Genomic DNA, 27489 nt, shown 5'->3' on the forward strand with positions numbered 1-27489 from the left:
TCAACTAGCTCAAAGGAAGGTCAGGTTTATAGCTTCTCTAATCAGCCAAAATATTTTAAGCTGTCCTAACATACTTGCACAAGGGTTTTCAAGAGTATTCTAAAAATCCATTAGCCTTCTTACACAGTTAGCAAACACAAAGTACCATAAGAACACTAGAGTGATGGTTGTGGGAAATGGGCCTCTATACACCTATGAAGATATTGCATTACAAACCAGACATTTGCAGCTAGAATAGTCATTTACCACATTAACAGTATGTTTCTGAATCATTTAATGTTAGCTTCATTGGAAAAAAAACTGCTTTTCTTTCAAAAATAAGTAAATTTTTAAGTGACTCTAAACTTTTGAACGGTAGTGTATATCTATAATATAACGGGCTAAGCGTCACTCTGTCCGAAGCCTTTATAGATTGCGCAAGCGTGATGCGCCTGCGCAGTCTGGCTCCAGATAGTGATGCACCCCCCCAGGAGATCGCGGAAGACGCCCCCCCTGCCGGCACGGCACCTTACCGATTCGATGTGGCCGCGGGGTCTTGTGTCTTGCTGTGATGACAGGAGGGCGGGCTGTTGCTTTGGAAGCGGCGCATGCGCAGTCCGTGCTTTCCGCCGCCATTCTGGGGAAGGCACTGCAGTGTCTTCAAGGCAATGGCACCGGAAAGAGAGGAATGCGCAGGCGCCAATTCCGGAGTAACAACTCGCCCTCTCCTGTCATCACAGCAGGCACAAAAGATTACCGGGGTATTCGCCGTGAAGTCGAGACGGCGGTTTGTGGCGCCGAAATCGGGCGCCAATTACGGCCGCACAATCCCACACTCCTAAGACCTGGATCGGGGGATGAGGGAGCACCATGCATACCAGGATAGGGTATGAGGGGACCATGCATACCAGGATGGGGGGTGAGAGGACCATGAATATCAGGATAGGGATGAAGTACCATGCATACCAGGATTGGGGGAGGAGGGGTACCCTGCATACCAGGATAGGGGGTGAGGGGACCATACATACCAGGATAGGGATGAGGGAGTATCATGCATGCCAGGATTGGGGGAAGAGAGGTACCATGCATACCAAGATAGGGGGTGAGGGTGATATGAATGATATTGATATGGCACACAGAATGCGTGTCTTCATCTTAATTGTTCTGCTTCCAAACTGAATGTGGGGTCTTACGGCCAGAGAAATCGGGACAAATGCAAGCAATTGTCTCTCAAATGATTTCTGATTTATTTCCAGAAGTGTACATTTTATAGCAAAAATCGAGCTGTCTCATTGCATTACATCATGGGTTCTTTCCAAATTACTGATTTCCCCAAATAGCAAATTATTACTGATCTCATATGTCCTATATCTACTATATAATCATTATGCAACTGATTATTGTTTCTGGCCTAGCCTAACCCAGTTTTGATGAGACTAGGTGGATACAGAAATACAGAAATAAGTCTTAGAGAATCAGAAGTATCTTAAAGCTATATGATTCTAATATTTGAGCAAAGCGTCCATATAGTGGTATAATTTTGATTCTTGTATATGGGTCGCCCTCGCACACACAGGGCAGCGGGATACTCGGTACCGGGCCGGTGTCAGGCGGGAATGTGTCACAGCAGCGGTGACCCGGTCCGTGGCCCTGGGCGCCCAATATCAATGGCGGTGATGTTAATGGTGTTAAAGTTTATTAGATTAGCTCGTGACGCCACCCGTGGTGTTTGGCAAGTAAGGTGTTGAGCCAACGCTGCATGCAGATCTGCTGGGACTGATGGTGTGGTGCAGCAACGATGGTGTAGCTCCCCACAGGTGGAGCTGTAGTCCCAGGGCAGTGTAGGTGCAATGGATGAGGAGAGGCACAGAATGGTATGGATGCTGGTTACCAGGTGTAGTGGTGCGGGAATAACTGGAGGACACCAGAGTGTGCGGTTCCAAAGCTTTACTCTCTGTTTGCAGTTCACACAACTGCCTGCCTCCGTACTGTGTTCTCCAGGTCAGGGCTCCAGCCAACCTCCAGGCAGGATAGGATTCTCCCTTCCACACTCCGCCAACATGTACCTTACTGAACGACTCCTCCAATGCGCCTGTAGGTGCGAAGCACTCCAGTACTTAGTTACCCTGGAATGCCTCTCTCTAGGTGTTCCTAGTCTTTACTTGTATGACAGACAGCTGTAGCCTGCTTCGGGGACTCCACTCTGCGTCCCGGCTCTCTATTCAGTTGCTGTTGTGTCCCAAGCCTATGATGGGAGCAAGGCGTTAGCGGCTCACTACTCCTCCGGTGTCTGTTGCCGGACATAAAGATCCAATCAACCTCGGGGACCGGGCCCCGGCCTTTGCGCTCTCTGGACTGGAAGGGTTCTCTATCTTTCTTCAACCAGCTTCCCACCGTCCTTCTATTCTCATTCGTTCCGATCTGTTCTCTCTCTTATGGAAGGTTAGGTTATTAATCTTATCAGTCTCTATCTCTGGTCTTTCTTGTGCCAGCAGCCCAGATCACTGGGACCTGCTGCAGCACGTCCCTCAGACACCCATCTTCTCTCTCCTCTAACCAACTACCCAACTGTCCAACTGCTCTCTAACTTTCACTCTTCCCACTTTTATATATCATCTCACTCCACCCGCCTCCCAGCACATCTCGTGTTACGAAGCAGGGTTCCACGAGGGGTGCTCTGCTAACCCCCAGCCTGAAGCTGTTGGTGGCCCCACTGAACTATCCTTTGTGTGGAATGCAGGTGTGGAGCGTGGTCAGGAGTTCCCACCTTACCTGGATGGTGGGGCACTACACCTTAGGAGAAGGTGCAGTACCTCTGTGGAGACTGAAGCCTCAGGGGCGCCACATATACATTCATATGCCATATATTCTCCCCTTAACAGTCCCTCCTTTGGAAATATGCAAAATCAAAATCCTAATCTCGTCGAACCTATCGATCTTTCCTCCCGGCCTACCTATCTCAACAATGCTGGAACCTAATTAACTAATCTTCACCATATACACGAGACAACCCATCTCTAGTAGATGAACCCCCTCCTAACGGACTTTGCACAGGAGGAAGTCAGATCCTGGACTATCCCTTGTTAGTTTGCTTCAGGCAGGCATATTCCGGAGGTGGATATGGCATTCTTCTCATGGGTTCATAGGAGTATCTTTCATATAGGGGATCTTCAAAGTCGGCATGCATAGTCATTACTGTGGTTTCCATGGTCATCGTCATCATTTTCTTAAGGCATGGAGCTATGCAGCATAGAATTAAGGAAAATATGATCAAAGGACATAAAATAACTATTGCAAACTTAATGGGTCAATAATTGCCTTTATGGCATCCCCAGTGTATTTTACAAACCATTGTTGATTATTGTATAAATAGTTTATCCACTTTGCATTCTTATTTATGGGGATGGTGGGTTTAAACACATGTATTGTCTCGTTTTCGACTTTGAATTTGTCAGGTGCTCCCTGTGTGCCCCCACTAATATCTATACTTCTTAGCCAAAATTTACCTTTTGTGTCACCATTTTCCCTCCCAAGTTTAGTACTTGAGCCTAGTACATATAACCCTTGGTTATTCTCTGAGGGGTTCTCAATGATGAGGTACACAACTATACACCCCTTCTTGGGGCAGTGGGTGGCAGGGAAGGGTAGGCCTGGAAGGGCTGTCTGGTCTTTAAAAGGGGCTTTGGACAGAGTCATGCAGCTTAATAGGCTTATTACCAATTTGTCCCTTTGCTGTAGGTCCTGGACTGGTTGATGTCTCCAGTCACATTCACCAGTGTGCCACCCAACAAGTGACCAATCCTCACAGTTTGTCACTACTACTGAAACAGGGGAAGGTTCACAGATGAATTGTGTACTTAACCCGATATCAAACTGTACCATGGGGCCTGGACATTCTACTATGAGACAGTAGTCAAATTGATATGTTACTCTTGGGGTGGAGACATTATACCAGAATGTCAGTATACCCTTCTCATGAGTGACTACCCCTTGGTGACTGACTACCCCTTGAGCTAGGAAAAGGATAAGTGCCAGACGGATGAAGAGTGGCAGCCGCTACTGGACTCTGGATCTGGCATCTCCTTGCAGTGGGAAGCGTGGACACATGGACTGCTGTGATAGTTGACAGGACTTGGAACGGGCTGTCATCTCTAGGCTCAAGGGTACGTCTGTTGAACCTCTTGGTGATGAGGGCTCAGTCATTGGGCAGAATCTGGTGGGATCCTAGGTCCTGTGGATCTGGGATGGATAAAAAACTCAAAAATCTATTTTAGTCACATGTTTTTAAACTTAGTCTGCATATAAACAAACAAAATATAATCCTAAACTGTGAATATTTACAGGTAGGATCTTATAGGGCTGAGTTTTGTTGGACCTGCTATTATGTGTGTGTATTTGTGCATGTGTGTGACCCAAGGGAAAGACTAAACTCTTATGCTATGACTCCCCTGTTTCCTGTATAGCATCAAGTATGTAGAGTTTTGTTCGAGACCTTAAATTTTCCTTGTTCATTCTTAGACGTATTTCATCCTGTGTGACTTCATCTTAGGTCCATTTCTTCTTTTCTTCCTTGGATACTTGTTTCTGGAGTGTCAGAACATCTTTTTCCAGGGTTATCCCTTTTCCTCTGTTTCTGTGTCAAGCAGTATTACTGCTGCTTCTTTTGCTGTTACTTCAACTAGTCTGTTGCCCACTGCTTCCCTTGAAGTGTCTCCAGTGTGTGTGCTTTTACCACCGCAACTCTTCCTGGCATCAACAAGGACTCCATTAGTTCTTGTATGGCTTTGTGGTGTCTGACCGGCGTTCCGTAAGCCATGATGAATTCTTTTCCCCTCCAGATTGGTCATATCTTCATGTTGAGTGGACCTCTTGTATGCTTCTGCCAAGGCCCGCAGTCCTGCCTTTTGGTGTAGGCAGTGGTTTTGCTGGCAGCACGTATCTTCTGTGGCTATTGCTATACCAGTGTGCAAACGGCCTTTTTGGTCTGCATACCTTGGTATATCCACAAAGAGCATCAGGTCAGGATCTTCCAGGTGTTCTCTTGCCTCATGACAGCGAGACAATCGCGTTGAGCCATTTCAGAGGCAACTACCTCTTCCACTAATGTGTCAGAGATGTGGTTTTCATCCTCCATCTTCCACCCCCCTTTGGCAGAGATAGGAGAGTAGCTGGACAGCACATCTGGAGATGGTGACGTTGTCTGGGAGCAGAGTAGGGCATTGCAGACAGGTGCTTTGGGCCAGCATCTTCAATTGGCGACCCATAAAAATATCAGAAGCTTTGTCCAGCACAGGTGGGTTGCAAACACGGCTCTCATGCAGGTTGGGACTCCACGAGCCACTGGGTCAAATCTTGGAGAGTAGTAATCAGGAGGGCATTGTTTTCCTCCGTGAAGCTGTGTCAGGACTCCAGTTGCATGGTTAGGTTTCTTCATGACAAACAGACAAAACAGTTCGGTATAGCCTGGCAGTCCTAGAGCTGTGAAAATGTGATTGCAGTTTAGCATTTAAAACCCATTGATGCCTTCTTTGGTTAACCTTAAAATAGTTATAAAAAGGTTGCATGTGTAGAAGAGCAGTATTGGCTTTGCTGTCTTCAGTCAGGGGAAGAGGTCATCCATGTACTGTAAGAGAGTGGCAGTGGGATGTGTCCTCTTCCAGGGCTCCAGGACCGTGGTCATGGCTCAGGTGAACATAGAGGGGCTATGTTGTGTCCCTTAAGACATCATAGTCCAAGTATATTGCTGGCCCTCATGTGTGAAAACAAACAGGTAGTGGCTTGCATCATGTAGAGGTAAACTGAAGAAAGCATTGGCCAGGTCAATCACCGTAAACCATCGAAAAATAAATAGAATTGATTAAAACAGAGTGTGTGGGTTTGGCACCATAGATGTGTCCAGTACTATAACTTCATTGACAGCACATAAGTCATGTATCATCCATAACTTCATAAAAATAATTGCAGATTGTGAAAGGAAAAATGAGTATTGCAATTTCCTTGGTAGCAGGGCTACTGACTTCAGCCCCACCTTTACAAACTGGATTTTCAGCCTGCCAATATTTAGTCTGGGATTAGTCCCATAAGTTCAACGCCCACATGATCTACAGATGTGTCCTGTAAAGAGGAGGGACTGCGTACTTCAGCAGCAGATAGATCAATGTCCCTGATTACACTTCTGATTGCATCGGGACCCACCAGGAATTTGAGCGGAATATCGTCAACCTCTGTCTGGGTGAGAGATGTTGTTTCTCTATTGTATTTTTGTGGGGGGGGCTGTAAGAGTATACGTACTTTCATGGGTTGTGGACTCAGTATGCCAGTACCCTATTAAAATCTAAAACTCAATATTGGTGGGCGTCAAAGTTTCTTCCAACTGGTGACTAATTTGCATTTGAAATCTGAGATCCAGAAACTTTTTGTTACATCAGTGGAAGAAACTATCCACAGGTTCTCCTTTTCCCTGCATGACATCCTGGAGAATGGGGGTCTGGCAAGCTGCTTACTAGGGTATCTGTCTCCTGGTATTTCCGGGAGTCCTTGCGTGGAGTAGATTGTGTACAAAAGTATGAACTTTGAGGCTTAAAAGATGATGATGATGATGATGATTATGTCCCCACACCATATAGCGATACTGTAGATTATCAGTCTGAGCTATTTATTTCCTGTCTTCTCCTGTTCTGTTTCATTATATACCTCCATGTCATATTCATCTTTTTCTTCATTATTCTTTTCATAAACTACATTAATTAATGGAACTATAATAGATGCTGGACAGGATGTAACATAAGGCGTGCCGTCTATATAAATAGTTGGACAGAGAGTAAGACTACTTGGATTGGTCATCTGACAGTCAGAACAAGTCTCATAATATTCTGAATTCTGCATTTGACAGCTGGCACACGTCCAGTCATCGGGAATGTATATAGAAGTATAAATGATGTTGCAACTGACACATCTTCCTGTGTAAATATTTGTTTTGCATAAAATTCAGCAATCTTGTTATATTCCTTCCCTCATGCCTTTTTTTCCTAACTTTCTCTGCCATCTTATAAAATGCTTCAGGGTCCTGTAACACCTCATAATACCTGAGGCTGGGACGCTGCTCTCTACTCATTAACACATTCTTCCATGCCTTCTTATCTAATGCTCCTCCCCTCGTGATCAGAGGGTTTCTTAACATACATTTTCTTTCCTCAATCCACCATGGGTCATATCCGTCTTATAGATATCAACTGACTGCTCCCACCCATTCTATTATCTGAATTCTGAATGCGTCTGAGGGACATGTGTGTGCGTCTTGAGACAAATTCTCACGGGATTATAAACAGTTGGATATGTGACTGTAAAGGCTGTATGTACTCCTTATGTCCGAGTAAAGGGGTCTTCAGTGAACATAGTGATGTCTAGCTATCTTGAACACAGTAATAAGGTGGCCACTTGCAAGTAGTTCTCCTATTTGATTCTCCTATGAAGAGTGGCATCATGGGCTCCTGAAAACAACAAAATGATCTGAAAACAAAGATTATTCAACATAGCTTTTCAGGGGAAGGATTCAAAAAGTTGTCTCAGAGATTTAACCTGTCAGTTTCCACTGTGAGGAACATAGTAAGGAAATGGAAGAACACAGGTACAGTTCTTGTTAAGCCCAGAAGTGGCAGGCCAAGAAAAATATCAGAAAGGCAGAGAAGAATGGTGAGAACAGTCAAGGACAATCCACAGACCACCTCCAAAGACCTGCAGCATCATCTTGCTGCAGATGGTGTCACTGTGCATCGGTCAACAATACAGCGCACTTTGCACAAGGAGAAGCTGTATGGGAGAGTGATGCGAAAGAAGCCGTTTCTGCAAGCACGCCACAAACAGAGTCGCCTGAGGTATGCAAAAGCACATTTGGACAAGCCAGTTACATTTTGGAAGAAGGTCCTGTGGACTGATGAAACAAAGATTGAGTTGTTTGGTCATACAAAAAGGCGCTATGCATGGAGGCTAAAAAACACAGCATTCCAAGAAAAACACTTGCTACCCACAGTAAAATTTGGTGGAGGTTCCATCATGCTTTGGGGCTGTGTGGCCAATGCCGGCACCGGGAATCTTGTTAAAGTTGAGGGTCGCATGGATTCAACTCAGTATCAGCAGATTCTTGACAATAATGTGCAAGAATCTGTGATGAAGTTGAAGTTACACAGGGGATGGATATTTCAGCAAGACAATGATCCAAAACACCGCTCCAAATCTACTCAGGCATTCATGCAGAGGAACATTTACAATGTTCTGGAATGGCCATCCCAGTCCCCAGACCTGAATATCATTGAACATCTGTGGGATGATTTGAATCGGGCTGTCCATGCTCGGTGACCATCAAACTTAACTGAACTAGAATTGTTTTGTAAACAGGAATTGTCACAAATACCTTCATCCAGGATCCAGGAACTCATTAATAGCTACAGGAAGCGACTAGAGGCTGTTATTTTTGCAAAAGGAGGACCTACGAAATATTAATGTCACTTTTATGTTGAGGTGCCCATACTTTTGCACCGGTCAAATTTTGTTTAAATACAGATTGCACATTTTCTGTTAGTACAATAAACCTCATTTGAATCCAGAAATATAACTGAGTCCATCAGTTATTAGATACATGAAACTGAAATAGCTGTTGCAAAAACCAAAATTGTTATAAAGAAAAAAGGTTAACATTAATAGGGGTGCCCAAACTTTAGCATATGACTGTATATACATATATAAAATGCATTCAAAAATTTTAACCACATGCTAGTATGCCTCCTGCCGGCAAATCATAAACACTACAAAAGACAGAATGAATTTAAAACTGGCACTGACATCAAATACTGCGAATCTTTGACACCAAAACACTTCACAATTTACCTATCTATATGCCAGCCTGATTTGTAGAGATTAAAAATCTACACCTGGGCAAACCATACTTTTCAGGGAGAGAGCAATCACTCAGTCACATCAACACGGTAATTGAAATTACCCTTCCACCCGTTTAGAATAAAACCTATAAACCTATGCTGCAGCTAAAACACCATCATCTTAGCTAGATGATGTCCGGTGGGAAACCTGCAAGAAGTCACCAACCACTTAGAGGTTGGAAAATCACTCACAGTAATCAAGCCCCTACTCCCACTTACTCACTGGGAGAGACACAGTTCAGACTTCTGCGATCATCGGTCAAACCGAGAGCAGGACCGGAACCAGAGTGACAGTGAATTTGCTCAATACGTCTCCCTATCTTTTTCTTTCTCTTTTCCTTTCCAGGCTGGCTGAGGTAACAATCACATATGCAAACAACCAAAACAGCAAAGCAGAGAGGCAAAGCAGATAGGGCAGACAATTAAGGAAATCGTGACCAGGGTGGGTTTTTGGTGCTAGGACTTGTCAGATTGGTCACTATGTCCGAATCTGACAGCCGACTAACCTTTATCTCAGCACAGAAACACTGGAGGGTTATAGGTAAGATAAATGATTTTCTTACCTAGTAGGAGGTGCACATCTCCACCCTCGAGTGGTCCAGTCCAAGATTGGAGGTCTTCTTTGCAGTTGGTCAGGTTCGAACTTTCGTCCTAGCCCCTCGTTGGACGTCAAATGATATGAATGATATTGATATGGCACACAGAATGCGTGTTTCTTCATCTTAATTGTTCTGCTTCCAAATTGAATGTGGGGTCTTACGGCCAGAGAAATCGGGACAAATGCAAGCAATTGTCTCTCAAATGATTTCTGATATATTTCCAGAAGTGTACAACATTTTATAGCAAAAATCGAGCTGTCTCATTGCATTACATCATGGGTTCTTTCCAAATTACTGATTACCCCAAATAGCAAATTATTACTGATCTCATATGATCTCATATGTCCTATATCTACTATATAATCATTATGCAACTGATTATTGTTTCTGGCCTAGCCTAACCCAGTTTCGATGAGACTAGGTGGATACAGAAATAAGTCTTAGAGAATCAGAAGTATCTTATAGCTATATGATTCTAATATTTGAGCAAAGCGTCCACATAGTGGTATAATTTTGATTCTTGTATATATTCATATGCTATATATTCTCCCCTTAACAAGGGGACCATGCATACCAGGATAGGGATGAGGGAGTGCCATGCATACCAGGATTGGGGGGTGAGAGGACTATGCATACCAGGATTGGGGGATGAGAGGACCATGCATACCAGGATAAGGGGTGAGGGGGCCATGCATACCAGGATTGGGGGATGAGGGGTACCATGCATACCAGGATAGGGGGGTGAGAGGACCATGCATACCAGGATTGGGGGATGAGGGGGATCATGCATACCAGGATAAGGGGTGAGGGGGCCATGCATACCAGGATAGGGGGTGAGGGGACCATACATACCAGGATTGGGGGTGAGGGGACCGTGCATACCAGGATAAGGGGTGAGGGGGCCGTGCATACCAGGATAGGTGGTGAGGGGACCATACATACCAGGATAGGGGGGTGAGAGGACCATGCATACCGGGATTGGGGAATGAGGGGTACCATGCATACCAGGATTGGGGGATGAGGGGAATATGCATATCAGGATAAGGGGTGAGGGAGCCATGCATACCAGGATAGGGGGTGAGGGGACCATATATACCAGGATAGGGGGTGAGGGGACCATGCATACCAGGATAGGGGGTGAGGGGACCATGCATACCAGGATAGGGATGAGGGAGTACCATGCATACCAGGATTGGGGGGTGAGGGGACCATGCATACCAGGATGAAGAATGGGGAGCCATGCATACCAGGATTGGGGGGTGAGGGTACCATGCATACCAGGATAGGAATGAGGGGTGCCATGCATGCCAGGATGGGAGACCATATACCAATAAAAAATGCTCGCCACCCGGGCGTAGAACGGGTTCATGGCTAATGTGTATATATATATATATATATATATATACATACACACACACACATACACACACACACACACACACACACACACACACACATATATTTTATTTTTTTTCAAAACTCAGTTGTATGAAGTGGGCTCAGGATCATAGCTCGCTCCATATGCAGTGTGACTTGGCTGCAATATGTAGCTGCGCTCCTGCTGCAATAGCATTAGAAAGACTTCCAATCCTGCTTTCTAGATGCCAAACTATTGACTGTGGAATCTAAAAGATTAGACCAAGGTATGGGGTTCCCAGTTGCTTCCTCAAAACATAATTGAGAGGGATGATGGGTTGTCATGATAGCTGATTTTTTTACCATGATTTTGGGAGGTGGTAATTTGCAGTAAAACCAAGTTTGTACACTACTGCCCCTCAGCCAGAACATGTAGACACCCTAGTGATTTATTTACACTTGAAGCTTTGCAAATATGGGTATGTATGGACAGATGGGTTTGAATCCTTCATCATGACAACAGTGCTTTTTCTGGATTTATACACTTCAAAAAATAAGTAACTTTGCCTTCACTTTAGCTTATTTATGGTTCGTTTCCATTTATATTCCTCGTCTACAAATTGTGTGTGTAAATACGACTTTCTAGCTGATTATTCATATATAATGACACTACAGAACACTAATGATATCTGAGTGGGCTTGTTGGATTTGAGCAAGTCCAAGTCCTTTGTTTCACCAAGGCTGTGAAAAAAGCTCATTTTAGTATCCAAAAACATTTTTCAGAAAAGCGCAAATACAAATACAACATATTCATTTGTAACATGGTTTAGGAAAATAAGCAAGTGAAAAAAAAGTCGGCTTTTTGTATGGTGTGAATTTAAACTACAAACTTCAGTGTTGCGATTTCTTTATATATTTTATACAGCATCTTCTAATGTAAACAATGTATAAGTAGGTGTCCATACACTCTTTCATTCATAATTACAGCTCCTATTGATTTGTATAGGCCCAGACTGAATCTATGTAGTGTCCAATATATTGAGGCACATTAACATTTTTCATATATATATATATATATATATATATATATATATATATATATATATATATATATATATATATATATATATATATAATCTCATTCTAGGCTCCAGTTACTGCCTCATGTAGGCACCATACAGTAGCACAACAAGTCTATTATTACAGTCCGTACTGTGGAACTGCAGGAACTTATTAAGCTATTGAAGAGGATGCTCCAGCATGCGGCTTATTACACAGCAATGCAAGATAACCACAAGCATGGGCATTGAACATGGGTCAGACAAGGGAATTTAAGACTAAAACTTGGATATTGTTATAATGGTATTCAAATTTTTTATGGGATTTTTATGAAGTTCACAGCAAATTAAACAAAGATCATCAATTCTATCATGTACAACTGTAAATTAGGATTTGTCTAAAGTTCTCGACCACTACGTACAAATGTAAAAGCAGTTTATATACACTCCTTTTTACTAGAATAAGACTAGGGTTTCATAGCTTTGCTTCTGAGTCAAGGTAAGGTAGGACTGAACCTCATTGCTTCTCTGTGAGAACTGCGCAAGTTACCTTGCAGACATGCATCACAAACTGACCATGTAATTTGCATTTTTTTCCATAGGTAAAAAAACAATTAAAGTCTTGTTGCCTTGACTTTTGGCTGACGTCACAGGAACAGGCGATCGGTTATCATTCCTCTGATGCAGCAGGTTCTACTAGGTACTTGTACGATAGGACAACCATTACCTAAGAAAGAGAAGCACAAAAGATGCAACGATAAAGTTATGTTTTTCGTCAGATGAATTTCCTAAATTGCTCTCTTTGCTAGGTTTTCTTGTTCTAATTTATTTTTTTTTTTCACAATATATTGTAGTTTGTCTTGGAAATTGCTATTCAAGGGGTGCAATTTCCACAGTGTCAGGATTTCACTTTGCTGGCAGCTTCAGCGACTACCAACTTCCCTTCCTGCTTTTCGTAGCGTTCTATTGAAAGACATGAACAAGCAGCTAGTTGCCACGTTACCGCAACTTTACAAATCGCATACTTGTGGTCATGTCATAACTGCTACAGAGTGGAATGCAGATAGTGTGCAAGTCGAAACTTTAACTTTGTTTGTAACCGTACAACTCATTTAGTTTCCTTAGATGCTGCTGCAGATGCCGAGCTACCCCAGGTGACGCCGCTTCTGGAAAACGCTGGTGCTCATTTCCCTGGAGCAGCTTTGCCATCATTCTTGTGACAGAGCTTTTACTCTATACTGTCAAGTATTGACAGCAGATGGCTCCCACTACGATGAGCATGTCACTTTTTAATCACTTCATGGTTTCCAAACCCTGGATCGGTTAAAAGATAGGACATGTGTTGGAACATGTACACAGCAATGTTGTCCAGACAATGCTTGTTCATTTTATGGGGCACTTTCGCTGTGTGCACATAACCTTAAAAGTGTTGATTTTCAGACTTTCTGGATTATAACTTGCTAGATTAAATCAAGATATGCCCACTAATATTTGACTTCCAGACAGTGAAATTGGTTTATAATAAACTATTAAAACAAAATTAAAAAATCTAAATGAAGGGAAATATAACGATTTGCTCACCGAACCAAAATAAAATGCAATATTTTTGTTACTTACACTGATTAAAAGAAGCAGACCCATCATAGTTCCCAGCATAATATACAAATTTTGTGTTAAACCTGCTGCCCAGAGTGGTCCCAAAATAGTAGCCACACCCCCAACTGATCGTCGTAGCCCATGATTGAACCCTACAAAGCCATGAGAAAATACAAAAATGGAAAATACCTGTCATTGTCATTTCCAACTGAGTCCATCTTATACAAGCACAGCCTACAGTATAAATCCATAATAAACATTAGATAATATACTGCCGCGTTCTGAATCTTATAGGAGATATTTATGTAAATGAAAATGTGATATTCCTTAATACACACCAAAATAAAGGATACGTAGTAGTTTACCATGCCATTATATGCAGCTAAAAGTTAGAACAAGCAGGATGTGATGCAAACTGGACCTTTTTCTGTATGCAACTTGTACATGCAGTGTGTAGAAGGACGTTCACACTGTTGCCATTTCACAGATGAAACCCAAGAAAAAAACAAAATGAGCAAATACCCTATAGTAAGTGAAGAATATTGGAGACATTTCCATGTCAATCATCTGTATCCTATTTGGCATAGAATTGTGGAGACCCCGTCAGCACGTGCTGTGGTGACATGACACCTGGCCAGCTTCAAACAAAGGGATTCACATCCCCTACCAACTGGCTGGTATGCATCCTTCTACAGGAAGACCCCCTGTGAATCCAAGCCATGCAGCCTGATTCCTTTGTTCATCCAACTAAGATTTCATGAAGGAGTTATGGAACTACTATACATCCTAGCTATAAATCGTGTATATTTCCGAGATCACAAGCGCCTGCCTGGGTCTCGATTCATTCTAACACGCACGGGAAGGGAGATACATAGGACAGCCACTAGCAGCTAGGTAGCAAAATTGTGTTTAGTCTCTAAGTAGTAGAGGCCCAGTCGGATCCGATGGAGCCAGAACCACTGCTCTAGGACCAACTAGAAAAAAAGTTATCTTTCATAGATTTTGGGAGATTTTTGTCACAGTAAGTATATAGTAATAGTACATGTAAACAACATACTGTACTTAGTTAACATTATTTTGACTATAAAGCTTCCAATGGGCAGGTGTCTGAACAGTCAGGTCTGTATCCTGTTCCACCCTTATCTATATTGAGGTTGGCTGACAAGGTGAGGTTTTAATACTAGAGATAAAAATGGGATCATCCTGATTGTGTACACCTTATCACAGTGGGATGGCTTTTATGCTTTTTGTTTTAATCAAAATTATGTTAGCTAAGTACTTTATTATTTACATGTACTATTAACTTACTGGAGGGTATATACTAATTCTTTTTTCTTGGATTCTGTCTGTGAAATGGCCATCGTGTAAACTACACAATGCATGTATATCAACTTATGCTCGGACTCATTTCTTTGGTTATGCTTCATACAGGACCGTGTAGCTCCTATCCTCTGTCCTACTTTGTGATAGAGAATATATTACTCATGAAGAGACGTGTGAGACCCACACCATCTAATAGCACCAGTCAAGATTCAACAGTCATTATTAAATACCAATGAAAAAGATTAGAAAAGGATAATGATAGGTACAGTGAAATGAAAACTTAAAAGGGGTCTGTTTTCCTACTTTTATATCGAACTAGAACAGACAAGTGGCATAACATTGAGCTCCAAGGTACCTCCTATTGAGTTTACCATCAGGAATCTATTACTTGACTACCATTACAAATGCATTAAGGGGGGTTCGTTGAGCAAATTATATTGATGATGTACTGTATCTTCAAGATAGGTCATCAATAAGAGATTGGTGTAGGTCCTTGCCACCTTGTCGCTTTTCAATGTATTGTGTATAATGGCGATTGAGATTGAATGCATCCATGTAAAAAATAGCATATACATAGAAATTCCATAAGTTCACGAATATAAAATACAATTACGCTACAAATACAGATTTAGCTTATACTTGTACCCCCACTTCGGAATTCATTGGATCTTTTGATACATCAAATATATAGTGATGTTTTAGTTTGTGAGAAAGCATTGTTTATCAAATAGGATATGGAAGCAATGAGGTTATGCAGGAGTCTATGTAGGTTACCATGTTGGACGCAAGCCGCAGTTTGTTTCCCCCACTCATGTACAGTAGATGTGGAATCCATAAGATATAACGTACTGTATAGGACTACACTGGTTGCTGCCATGTGTGAAAGCAATCTGCTAACAAACGGTATTTGTTATATGTGAGGACAGCTTGAAACATAATAGTAGAGAAAATAAAAATCAATAGTAATATGAATACACAGAATATTCATAAAAAGATTACCATGAAAGGAATAATGGATCTTTATCTGAAGACTAAGCTTCAAGGTCCTGAAGCAGATCCTTTATCACTAATCTGTACACACAAAACCTTGTTCAGTCATCTCATAAGTCTTTCATGTTTTAGTATGACTTCACATTTACACCATTTACTTATAGTACTACTTAATGTTTTACAGATATTCCACCATAAAATGTTAATATTTTCCTTGCCCACGATAAATTCCATTTCAGCAATCTACTTACTGTACATATTTTAACTGAAAGCACTCTATGTAAGGAAAATATCTAACAATTATACTTGTGACCGTTAAATCATACAGTGCAAAGATCACTCATACAATGAAGATCGCCCCTCTCTGGGAAGATAAACCACAAAAGCACTTCTATAAAACTTTATACTCTGACCCTTGGCTGAGTGTGTCTGACCCTGTTGTGCCTGTGATATTGTCTGCTAGTCTGGTTCTGATCTGGTTCCGTCCCCGTTGTGATTCTTGCCTGCCATTTCTGTACCATTTATTGCCAGTCCTGGTTAACTCATCTCTTGCTACGTTCTGACTACCCTTCTGACTGCCCCTGTGTACTGCGCCGACCTCTCTGTGTTTTGACCTTGGCGTGTGTGACTACGTTATCTCTGCTTCCCCTTTAACATCCCTGGGACCTCCGCTCCTTCCCGAAGGTGCCCGCGGAGCCACAGCAAGCCTGCACTGTCTCCCCTCACAGCGGCGCTAGGCTCCACCCATCTCCTCTGACTCTGTCACGTGACGCAGGTCCTGTCTGCCCTCTCCCGCGAGCAGCTAGCTGCCTCTGCACCGCTAATACCGCTCGCATCCGCTGCTACCCGGGGTGCCACGGGCTTACCCCTGGCACCAGACGTCCACGTCAGCCTCCTGCATTGCCGCCGGTGAGTTCCCGTCGGGCAGCGGGTCCTGACACTTTGAAGGGGGTGGGAGTCGGATGTGGCTCGCGACACTCTCTCAGTGCTGAATGTGGTTTGTGACCCACTCTCTAAACTGAATGTTGCTCTAAAGGTCAGAAAGGTTGGGGACCGCTGGTCTAGCAGATTCTCTTATCATGGATTAATTACCACATGTATAAAAGTCTCAGTTTCTTTAGGCAGAAGAAAACTGAACACAGTCCCTACAATAAAAATATTCATTGAGAATTTGGATTTTCCTAAGACTTTGTTAAAATATCTAGAAGTATGCAGAAACTGAGGTGCTTTATTGTAAGGAAAAGCAAAATGTTCACCCGCATCTTCAAAAAAGGTGGTGTTCAGATATGTGCATACACCATTTATCAGCTTACACAAAAGACTTTGCAAGTCATTCATCAATATCCAAAAGGATCCCAATCAATCAGCACTATATAACACAAATATGTTGCATAAGGGTCATAAAGGCCATTAGCACATATATGTAATTATAAAATAAGTGCTAATCTAAGTGCAAGATTTAGGTCAAAGAAATACAAAATGCCATATACCAATTACACCTCAAAGACATATTAATAGTGAATTTAGATTGTGAGCCCCAATGGGGACAGTGATGAGGTCTGTAAAGCGCTGTGGAATAAATGGTGTTATATAATGGCGCTATATAAGTGAGTAAAATAATAATTAATACCCTGATCACAGTGTTGCCATGATGTCTGTCTTCATAGTGGGAGTTGCGCTTTTGCTCTTTTAGACACAGTAGGCATCCCTGGTCCAGATACTCTCGTAGCAGAGCGATCGCTTCCTGTTATTGGAGCGCATGCGTTGGCATTCAGCATGGTGCTCAGCATTTGCTTTGATCATAATGCCGTGTACCTACCTCCTCCTGAACATTTTGACAACCGCTGGTAATTCACTACTTTTTAATTACAGTACTTGGTATATATACAGTTGTGGCCAAAAGTATTGACACCCCTGTAATTTTGTCAGATAATACTCAGTTTCTTCCTGAAAATGATTGCAAACACAAATTCTTTGGTATTATTATCTTCATTTATTTTGTCTTAAATGAAAAAACACAAAAGAGAATGAAGAAAAAAGCAAAACATTGATCATTTCACACAAAACTCCAAAAAATGGGCCAGACAAAAGTATTGGCACCCTCAGCCTAATACTTGGTTGCACAACCTTTAGCCAAAATAACTGCGACCAACCGCTTCCGGTAACCATCAATGAGTTTCTTACAATGCTGTGCTGGAATTTTAGACCATTCTTCTTTGGCAAACTGCTCCAGGTCCCTGATATTAGAAGGGTGCCTTCTCCAAACTGCCATTTTTAGATCTCTCCACAGGTATTCTATGGGATTCAGGTCTGGACTCATTGCTGGCCACCTTAGAAGTCTCCAGTGCTTTCTCTCAAACCATTTTCTAGTGCTTTTTGAAGTGTGTTTTGGGTCATTGTCCTGCTGGAAGACCCATGACCTCTGAGGGAGACCCAGCTTTCTCACACTGTGCCCTACATTATGCTGCAAAATTTGTTGGCAGTCTTCTGACTTCATAAAGCCATGCACACGGTCAAGCAGTCCAGTGCCAGAGGCAGCAAAGCAACCCCAAAACATCAGGGAACCTCCGCCATGTTTGACTGTAGGGACTGTGTTCTTTTCTTTGAATGCCTCCTTTTTACTCCTGTAATCTCTATGTTGATGCCTTTGCCCAAAAAGCTCTACTTTTGTCTCATCTGACCAGAGAACTGTTAATTACACAAATTAGAGAAGCATCACATGACTTTTCGAACAGTGCCAATACTTTTTTCCACCCTCTTTTTTATGTTTGGTGTGGAATTATATCCAACTTGGCTTTAGGACAATTCTTTTTGTGTTTTTTCATTTAAGACAAATTAAATGAAGATAATAATACCAAAGAATTTGTGTTTGCAATCATTTTCAGGAAGAAACTGAGTATTATCTGACAGAATTGCAGGGGTGTCAATACTTTTGGCCACAACTGTAGTTTGCTGGCACTGTGTTTCTCAAGCACTTTCCCTGATGAAGCTGTGTTCCACACACGTGGGCTGTCTGGAATAATCTGTACCATGGCTCCTTATGGGTGACATTATTTGTCTCTAGCATCTCTTTATTTCATCTTTCCATGCATTATTCTAGTGTTGGATTATGATAATAGTGGATGAGAGGAATTTAAGTATTTTATACCCTTAGTGACCAGGGCATTTTTTTTTTTTTAATTGTGACTAGTTTCACTTTATGTGGTAATAACTCTGGAACGCTTCAAAAAATCATAGTGATTTTGAGATTATTTTTTGTGGCACATTATATTGGATGATAATGGTACATTTAGGTTGATAAGTGTTAGTGTGTATTTATAGAAAATAATGTCATTCATATAACTTGCATTTATTTGTGAAAAAAACGGAAATTTTGCAAAAATTTTGAAAATTTCGCAATTTTCCAACTTTGAATTTTTATGCTCTTAAATCACAGAGATATGGCACACAAAAAACTTAATAAGTAACATTTCCCATATGTTTGCTTTACATCAGCACAATTTGGGAACCAAAATTTTTTTGTTAGGAAGTTATAAGGGTTAAAAATTGACCAGCGATTTCTCATTTTTACAACACCATATTATTTTTAGGGACATCACATTTGAAGTCACTTTGAGGGGTCTATATGATAGAAAATACCCAAAAGAGACACCATTCTAAAAACTGCACTCCTCAAGGTGCTCAAAACCACATTCAAGAAGTTTATTAACCCTTCAGGTGCTTCACAGGAATTTTTTGAATGTTTAAAAAACAAAAATGAAAATGTAACTTTTTTTTTTTTTTAAATTACTTCAGGTTCAATTTTTTATTTTACCAAGGGTAACAGGAGAAATTGGACTGGAAAAGTTAGTGTGCAATTTGTCCTGAGTACGCCGATACCTGATATGTGGAGGGAACCACTGTTTCGGCGCATGGCAGAGCTCTGAAGGAAGCAGCGCCATTTGACTTTTTCACTGCAAAATGGGCTGGAATTCAGATCGGATGGCATGTCAAGTTTGTTTGGACAGCTCCTGATGTGCCTAAACAGTGGAAACCCCCCACAAGTGACCCCATTTTGGAAACTAGACCCCCCAAGGAACTTATCTAGATATGTGGTGAGCACTTTGAACCCCCAAGGGCTTCACACAAGTTTATAACGTACAGCCGTACAATTAAAAAATCATTTTTTCCACAAAAATGATCTTTTCACCCCCAATTTTTATTTTCCCAAGAGTAACAGGACCCCAAGTTATTGTGCAATTTGTCCTGAGTACACTGATACCCCATATGTGGGGGTAAACCACTATTTGGGCGCATGGCAGAGCTCGGAAGGAAGCAGCGCCATTTGACTTTTTTGGCTGGAATTGAGATTGGACACCATGTCATGTTTGGAAAGCCCCTGATGTGCCAAATCAGTGGAAACTCCCCAATTCTAACTCCAACCCTAACCCCAACACACCCCTAACCCTAATCTCAGCCCTAACCCTAGCCCTAACCCTAGCCCTACCCCTAATAGGAAAATGGAAATAAATACTTTTTTTTATTTTATTATTTTTCCCTAACTAAGGGGGTGATAAAGGAGGGTTTGATTTACTATTTATAGCGGGTTTTTATTTTTGGCTATTGTAAAAATAGTTTATGCATCACCACATTTTGAGAGCTATAATTTTTCCATATTTTGACCCACCGAGTCATGTGAGGTTTTATTTTTTGCCGGTCGAGTTGACGTTTTTATTGGTACCATTTTCGGGCACGTGACATTTTTTGATCACCTTTTATTCCGATTTTTGGAACGCAGAATGAACAAAAAACAGTGTTTCATGAATTTCTTTTGGGGGGTGCGTTTACACCGTTCCGAGTGCGGTAAAATTGATAAAGTGGTTTTATTCTTCTGGTCAGTACGGTTACAGCGATACCTCATTTATGTCTTTTTTTTATGTTTTGGGGTTTTTATGCAATGAAAACAATTTTATATAAAAAATTATTTTTGCATTGCTTTATTCTGCGAGCTATAACTTTTTAATTTTTTCGCTGATGACGCTGTGTGGTGGCTCGTTTTTTGCGAGACAAGATGATGTTTTCAGCGGTACCATGGTTATTTATATCCGTCTTTTTGATTGCACGTTATTGCACTTTTTGTTCGGCGGTATGATGATTAAGCTTTATTTTTTGCTTCTTTTTTTATTTTTATTTTTTAAGGGGTTAACTAGGGACAGTTTTATAGGGTGGGTCGTTACGGACGCGGCGATACCAAATATGTGTACTTTTATTGTTTTTTTTATTTTCAAAAAATGAATTTATTAGGGAATTTTTTTTTAATTTAGCGATTTTTTTTATAAATTATTTTTACACTTTTTTTAACTTTATTACATTGTCACATCACAGATCGCTGTGACAGATCAGCGATCTGTCACAGGCAGTGCTGCAGGCTTCCTCATGCCGGCGCTTTGCAGGCATGAGGAAGCCGGCTCCCTGAGCCCCCAAAGGTCCCTGCCACCATATTGGATCCGGGGACCTGCAGGGAAGGAGGCCCTCGCAGCAGCGCTGCACATTGCGCTGCTGCGGGGGTCTCAGGGAAGCACGGAGGGAGCCCCCTCCCTCCCGATGCTTCCCTTAACCCCCGGTACACTGCGATCATGTTTGATCGCAGTGTGCCAGGGGTTAACGTGTCGGGGGCAGTCCGTGACCGCCCCTGACACATAGTGCCGGTTGTCAGCTGTGATAATCAGCTGACACTCGGCCGCGATCAGCTGCGCTCCCCCCGTGAGCGCAGCTGATCGCGCTAGACATACTATTCCGTCCTTGGGACTTAGGTCCCAGGTCACATGGACGGAATAGTACGTCTAATGTAGGAAAGGGGTTAATCCAGATAGTCATACCACAGCAAAACATTAATAAACAACATTTCCCACATGTGTGCTTTACATCAGCACCATTTGTAAAATGTTATTTTATTTTGTTGGCCTTTTAGGAGGTTTAAAAATGTAGTAATAATTTTTATCTGTTTTCAAGGAAATTTACACAATTTATTTTTTGAGGGACATATCCAGGTTTGATGTGACTTTGGGGATCTTAAATATTGGCAAAGCTCCAAAAATGATACCATTTTAAAAACAGTCACATATTGAAAACTGATTTTGCCGGTTATTTTATTAACCCTTGAGGTGATTTTCAGGAGTTAATGCAAAGTGGCAGAACAGGAATGAAAAAGTGTATTTTTACCACCTAAATGTCGCTAACTTCTGAACTGGTCACTATAGCCGGCAGACTCTAAGGCCACTATTTGGCTGTGACTTGCCATGGCAAACATGAGGACTAGTGATGAGAGAGTATACTCGTTGCTCGGGTTTTCCCAAGCATGCTCGGGTGATTCCCGAGTATTTGGATGTGCTCGGAGATTTAGTTTCTGCCGATGCTGCTGCATGATTTGTGGCTGCTGGACAGCCTGAATACATGTGAGGAATGCCTGTTTGTTAAAGAATCCCTGCATGTATTCAGGCTGTCCAGCAGCCAGAAATCATGCAGTGTTGTCGTCGACAGAAACTAAATCTCTAAGCACGCCAAAATACTCAGAGGACACCCAAGCATCACTAATCAGGACCACACAATCATGATCTTGGGGTGCCGATGAGGTTATAGAGGGAGCCCCCACACTCTGGTAACCATTTATATGATGTATTCACTATTGACAGCAGCATCTAAGGAGTTAAACAGATATGGCCGTGCCAACACTGATCGAGGTTGATGCAGCAAGTTATCAGATATAGTGTACAGCAGATAGCGGCCAGCTTGTCACCTGTATGGGGATGCTATTCTCTTATATCTCAGGTCAGTAAAAAGACGTACTGGTGGTAATTAAGGGGTTAATATTGACAGAGTTATAGCCTTTACATATATATATATATTAGATATAGATATATATATTTATTCTTCCAATCACCCCTCTAATTCCACCATTGTGTATTTAGTGCTTGATGGATATACTGTATAGGATAACGCTTTTTGGATAGAGATGTTTTTATCTGCCATATCCTGTGATATTGTTGGAGGACACAATTATTATTATATAATGATCTGCATTATCTATATGCTTCACTGTTTCCTGACATATCATTCCCAAAGTCTCAGGTATGTATAAGGGTACGTTCCCATGGTCAGTAACCGGCAGTGCTCGCAGCTCCGTCCAAAGCGCTCCTGGCTTTTGAACGCCGGTGATTCCACATGTGGTCATTGAATTGTGCGGAATCACCGCGTTCTATACATTGCACTGGTGATATTTATCTTGCGGAAACTTGTGTCTCCACTAGATAGACATGCTGCGGTCTGGAAAGACGCACCGCATGTCCGTCTCCGCAGGGAAGCCAAAGGTGGCCGTGCACGCGTAGAGGACATGAGATTTCTTGAAATCCCTTCCACTATGCTATAACATCTAGATGCTGCGGGTTGGATGCTGTGGATGTACGCAGCTCCCAACCTGCAGCGTTTTCTGACCGTGAGAACATACCCCAACTGTTGAGCATTTACAGTATGCATTGCCGCTAGTAGTGGTATTAAACATGCACAATACATCACCATGCGATAATGATATCACAATTGGTCTGCTTCTGCCCTTTACTGTAGTGGTGTCAGGTTAGTCCAGTTGGTTTTAGTGTTTTATGTGTGATGTTTCAATAAAAATTCTACTTTTATACATAATCTTTTTATATTGAGGCGTGCGGATCATTCTTGTATCACTATCTTTTGTTTCTCTTTTTACAATCGCTTGCTTTGATACATGATGACGCACCCTATGTTGTCATAGAGGCTGCACATCAGTATTGTGGTTTTGTATGTCTGTCTTCATAACTAATATATCCAAAGGGAATTCGTAGTTATATTCCGCGCTGTCGCTGAGACAAATTCCAGGAGAATGCTACACAATTGCAGTGGTTTTATTCAACGTGTTTCAGGGGTCTCATGCCCCCTTCATCAGGAAATACCACACAGTACATACAGTCATGGCCAAAAGTTTTGAGAATGACACAAATATCATATTTTCACATGATCTGCTGGCCTCTGGTTTTTATGGGTTTGTCAGATGTTTTTATCACATACAGAAATATAATTGCAATCATATTATGAGTGACAAAAGGTTATACTGACAGTTAGAATGAGTTAATGCAGCAAGTCAATATTTGCAGTGTTGACCCTTCTTCTTCAGGACCTCAGCAATTCTCCCTGGCATGCTCTCAATCAACTTCTGGATCAAATCCTGACTGATAGCAGTCCATTCATGCAAAATCAATGCTTTTATTTTGTCTGAATTTGAAGGTTTTTGTTTGTCCACCCGTCTCTTGATGATTGACCACAAGTTCTCAATGGGATTAAGATCTGGGGAGTTTCCAGGCCATGGTCCCAAAATCTCTATGTTTTGTTCCCTGAGCCATTTAGTTATCACCTTTGCTTTATGGCAAGGTGCTCCATCATGTTGAAAAAGGCATTGTTGATCGCCAAACTGCTCTTGGACGGTTGGGAGAAGTTGCTCTTGGAGGACATTCTGGTACCATTCTTTATTCATGGCTGTGTTTTTAGGCAAGACAGAGAGAGCCCATTCCCTTGGCTGAGAAGCAACCCCACACATGAATGGTTTCAGGATGCTTGACAGTTGGCATGAGACAAGACTGGTGGTAGCGCTCACCTGGTCTTCTCCGAATAAGCCGTTTTCCAGATGTCCCAAACAATCGAAAAGGGGATTCAGCAGAAAAAATGACTTTACCCCAGTCCTCAGCAGTTCACTCCCTGTACCTCTTGTAGAATATCAGTCTGTCCATGATGTTTTTTCTGGAGAGAAGTGGCTTCTTTGCTGCCCTCCTTGAGACCAGGCCTTGCTCCAAGAGTCTCCGCCTCACAGTGCGTGCAGATGCACTCACACCTGCCTGCTGCCATTCCTGAGCAAGCTCTGCACTGCTGGTAGCCCGATCCCGCAGCTGAAACACTTTTAAGAGACGGTCCTGGCGCTTGCTGGTCTTTCTTGGGCGCCCTGGAGCCTTTTTGGCAACAAGGGAACCTCTCTCCTTGAAGTTCTTGATGATGCGATAGATTGTGGACTGAGGTGCAATCTTTCTAGCTGCGATACTCTTCCCTGTTAGGCCATTTTTGTGCAGTGCAATGATGACTGCACGTGTTTCTTTAGAGATAACCATGGTTAACAGAAGAGAAACAATGATGCTAAGCACCAGCCTCCTTTTAAAGTGTCCAGTGGTGTCATTCTTACTTAATCATGACAGATTGATCTCCAGCCCTGTCCTCATCAACACCCACACCTGTGTTAATGGAGCAATCACTGAAACGATGTTAGCTGGTCCATTTAAGGCAGGGCTGCAATGATGTTGAAATGTGTTTTGGGGGATAAAGTTAATTTTCTAGGCAAATATTGACTTTGCAAGTAATTGCTGTTAAGCTGATCACTCTTTATAACATTCTGGAGTATATGCAAATTGCCATTAGAAAAAATGAAGCAGTAGACTTTGTAAAAATTAATATGTGTGTCATTCTCAAAACTTTTGGCCATGACTGTACAGGTATCACAGATATAAATAGTTTTGAGAGGACGCTGGATTTAAAAAAAATGAGCGCCAACAAGTCAGATGATGCAGTGTCAAAGTTCAATGACATCACGTTGTTAACAATTCAAGTGGAATATATTTACAACGATAGGCATAGCATAAAAGACTGATGATTTATCTTGCATTTCCAGGAAATAAGTCCGGTTTACGGTTTTACCAGAGAAAAAGAAAACAGAAAAAAGAGGAGAAAAAAAAAAAAAAGGAAAGACCGGATATCTACTTGAATGGACAAGAACCTGTAAAAAAACAGATTATTCCAGTTCAAAGGCGGATGTCTTACAAATGGACTATCATGTGGAACCAGCAGGCTACTTTTTCACAGAACAAAACATTGCAATCTTTATAGAAAAAAGTGAAACAAAAACAATTTTAATTCTTTGTCAATAAAAAAAAAGATATAAAATAATTTAGGTTGAACTGTGATGATTTAATAAATATATAATTATTTTTATATATGAAAAAAGAGTGGGTTAAAAAATATATATTGTAAGGTAGCGCTGTTATTCAAGTAGGGGATATTCGCTTAGCCGCCACAAAACCAGATCCGGCACGGGTTTCCACAAAACAATTATAGTCCATGCGGTTTATTCAGCATCATAAACCCACAGCAGTAACATACAGTTCATAGAATCAGCATAGCGTCCATGACAGAGTTCAGCTCTGTAATCCCTGTGGTCACACAGGTCATGCATACACAGGCTCTTCAGCCTCAGATATCTCACCCACGTCAGGGTTTCCTCATAGTGCCTTCATCATGCTACAGACATCCATTCCCTCCAGGGAATCATCAGGCACATGCAGCCATTCAACTCAGCATTCATGTGCTGTCAGGAAAGGAGACACATCTCCCAGCGGGACCTTCCACAACGGACCAACCGGGTCCCAGCATTCACCACATGTGACCTACCCTGGCCACCTTATATGGTCCGTAGCCACGCCCACCGGGTCACATGGCTATGACCTCATCACAGGTCCTTGAACCATTCACACACACATTGCAATAGCGTTCTTAAACACACACCCTGGGTGGGTTTGTAGGTAACTGGGTCCGCCCTACCTGGAGACTTCTCCCTGACACATTGAAACAGCACTTCAGCAGTATCACTGCTGATCAACACACACATAAGTCTCCATCTCAAGGCCACCCACCTTGAGATACATAACAGTCATTCAGGACTCTGCCATTCATCCTCTCATCTAGGACATCCACACAGCGCCCCCTAGCGGATACAGTGCTCACTACACCAAAATATATTATAAAAGGATCTAAGGTGGATCTGCAGCAGCCGCTACCTACATGCTCTTATCTCATCCTAACCAGGTGAGCAAATTTCATGATATACTTTATCCTTTGTAACGTGGATAAGACCATATTGCAATTTTTGTCTCCCCCCTTTTTTTTTGCAATTGTCTTCATAACTACGCATATGTCGCAATCTGTAAACCTTTTTTCTTATTAAATTTCATTGTGACATGCATGCGCTGTTTTCAGTAGCAGCCTCTAGCTCCTTATTGAGTGCAGGCAGGCACAAGACTTACTACCTCGGACATGTATTATATTATATTTTCACAGTAGGTGCATGGTATGTTATCCAAGACCTACCAATCCACCTGATGTAGTTTCCCAATTTGTGCAGCAAATCTGCCAATGGTGCCAACACCAGACAAGCACCATGGCAGCACTGTGATCAGTGTACATTTGTGATTATATATGGAACTGGATGCTCCAACAGAGAACAGCGGATATGTGCCCTTAGTGTGTCAGCTGTGCACTCTACTATAGAACTAGAACAGCTGTGAAATAAGATTACAAATGCCGACACATGAGTATCAATGAAGACCGGGGCCATGGCAGCAATGTGTTTGGGCATTTATGTTTGTGGTTGTTATATGGCATTTTGTATTTGCACATAAATTAGCATGTATAATATATTTATATACTAATAAGCGTCAGGCATACGCAACATATCTGTGTAACATAAGCAAACAAGCTAGACCCTTTTATATACAAGGATTATAGGTATTGTTTAAACCCTTAAAAACCGAGTCACTTTGTACGTTAGTGACAGAG

General features: G+C 42.0%; 1 protein-coding gene and 1 long non-coding RNA gene across 4 annotated transcripts in view; one reads left to right on the top strand and one right to left on the bottom strand.

Annotated features, from left to right (window-relative positions):
- Window positions 1-1202: 1202 nt before the first annotated feature.
- Window positions 1203-27489, bottom strand: part of LOC141100619 (major facilitator superfamily domain-containing protein 8-like) — a 120478-nt gene continuing 94191 nt past the window's right edge. For 2 of the 3 annotated variants that reach the window (XM_073589218.1, XM_073589216.1), the window contains 3 exons: window positions 13543-13673; window positions 9476-12652; window positions 1203-3219 (listed from right to left, as the gene is read on the bottom strand). In XM_073589218.1, the coding sequence (XP_073445319.1) occupies window positions 12596-12652; window positions 13543-13673 (188 nt within the window). In that variant the 3' untranslated portion in view covers window positions 1203-3219; window positions 9476-12595. The remainder of the gene's footprint in view (window positions 3220-9475; window positions 12653-13542; window positions 13674-27489) is intronic. The other variant, XM_073589217.1, reaches the window with a different exon arrangement.
- Window positions 6102-25824, top strand: LOC141100620 (uncharacterized). Its single transcript, XR_012234726.1, has 2 exons — window positions 6102-6211; window positions 25550-25824. It is a non-coding gene; the product is annotated as an uncharacterized lncRNA (long non-coding RNA).

The sequence above is a fragment of the Dendrobates tinctorius genome, unplaced genomic scaffold, assembly GCF_039654945.1.
Source record: "Dendrobates tinctorius isolate UK_male_01 unplaced genomic scaffold, ASM3965494v1 ptg000107l, whole genome shotgun sequence".
In the NCBI taxonomy this organism is placed as follows: domain Eukaryota; kingdom Metazoa; phylum Chordata; class Amphibia; order Anura; family Dendrobatidae; genus Dendrobates; species Dendrobates tinctorius.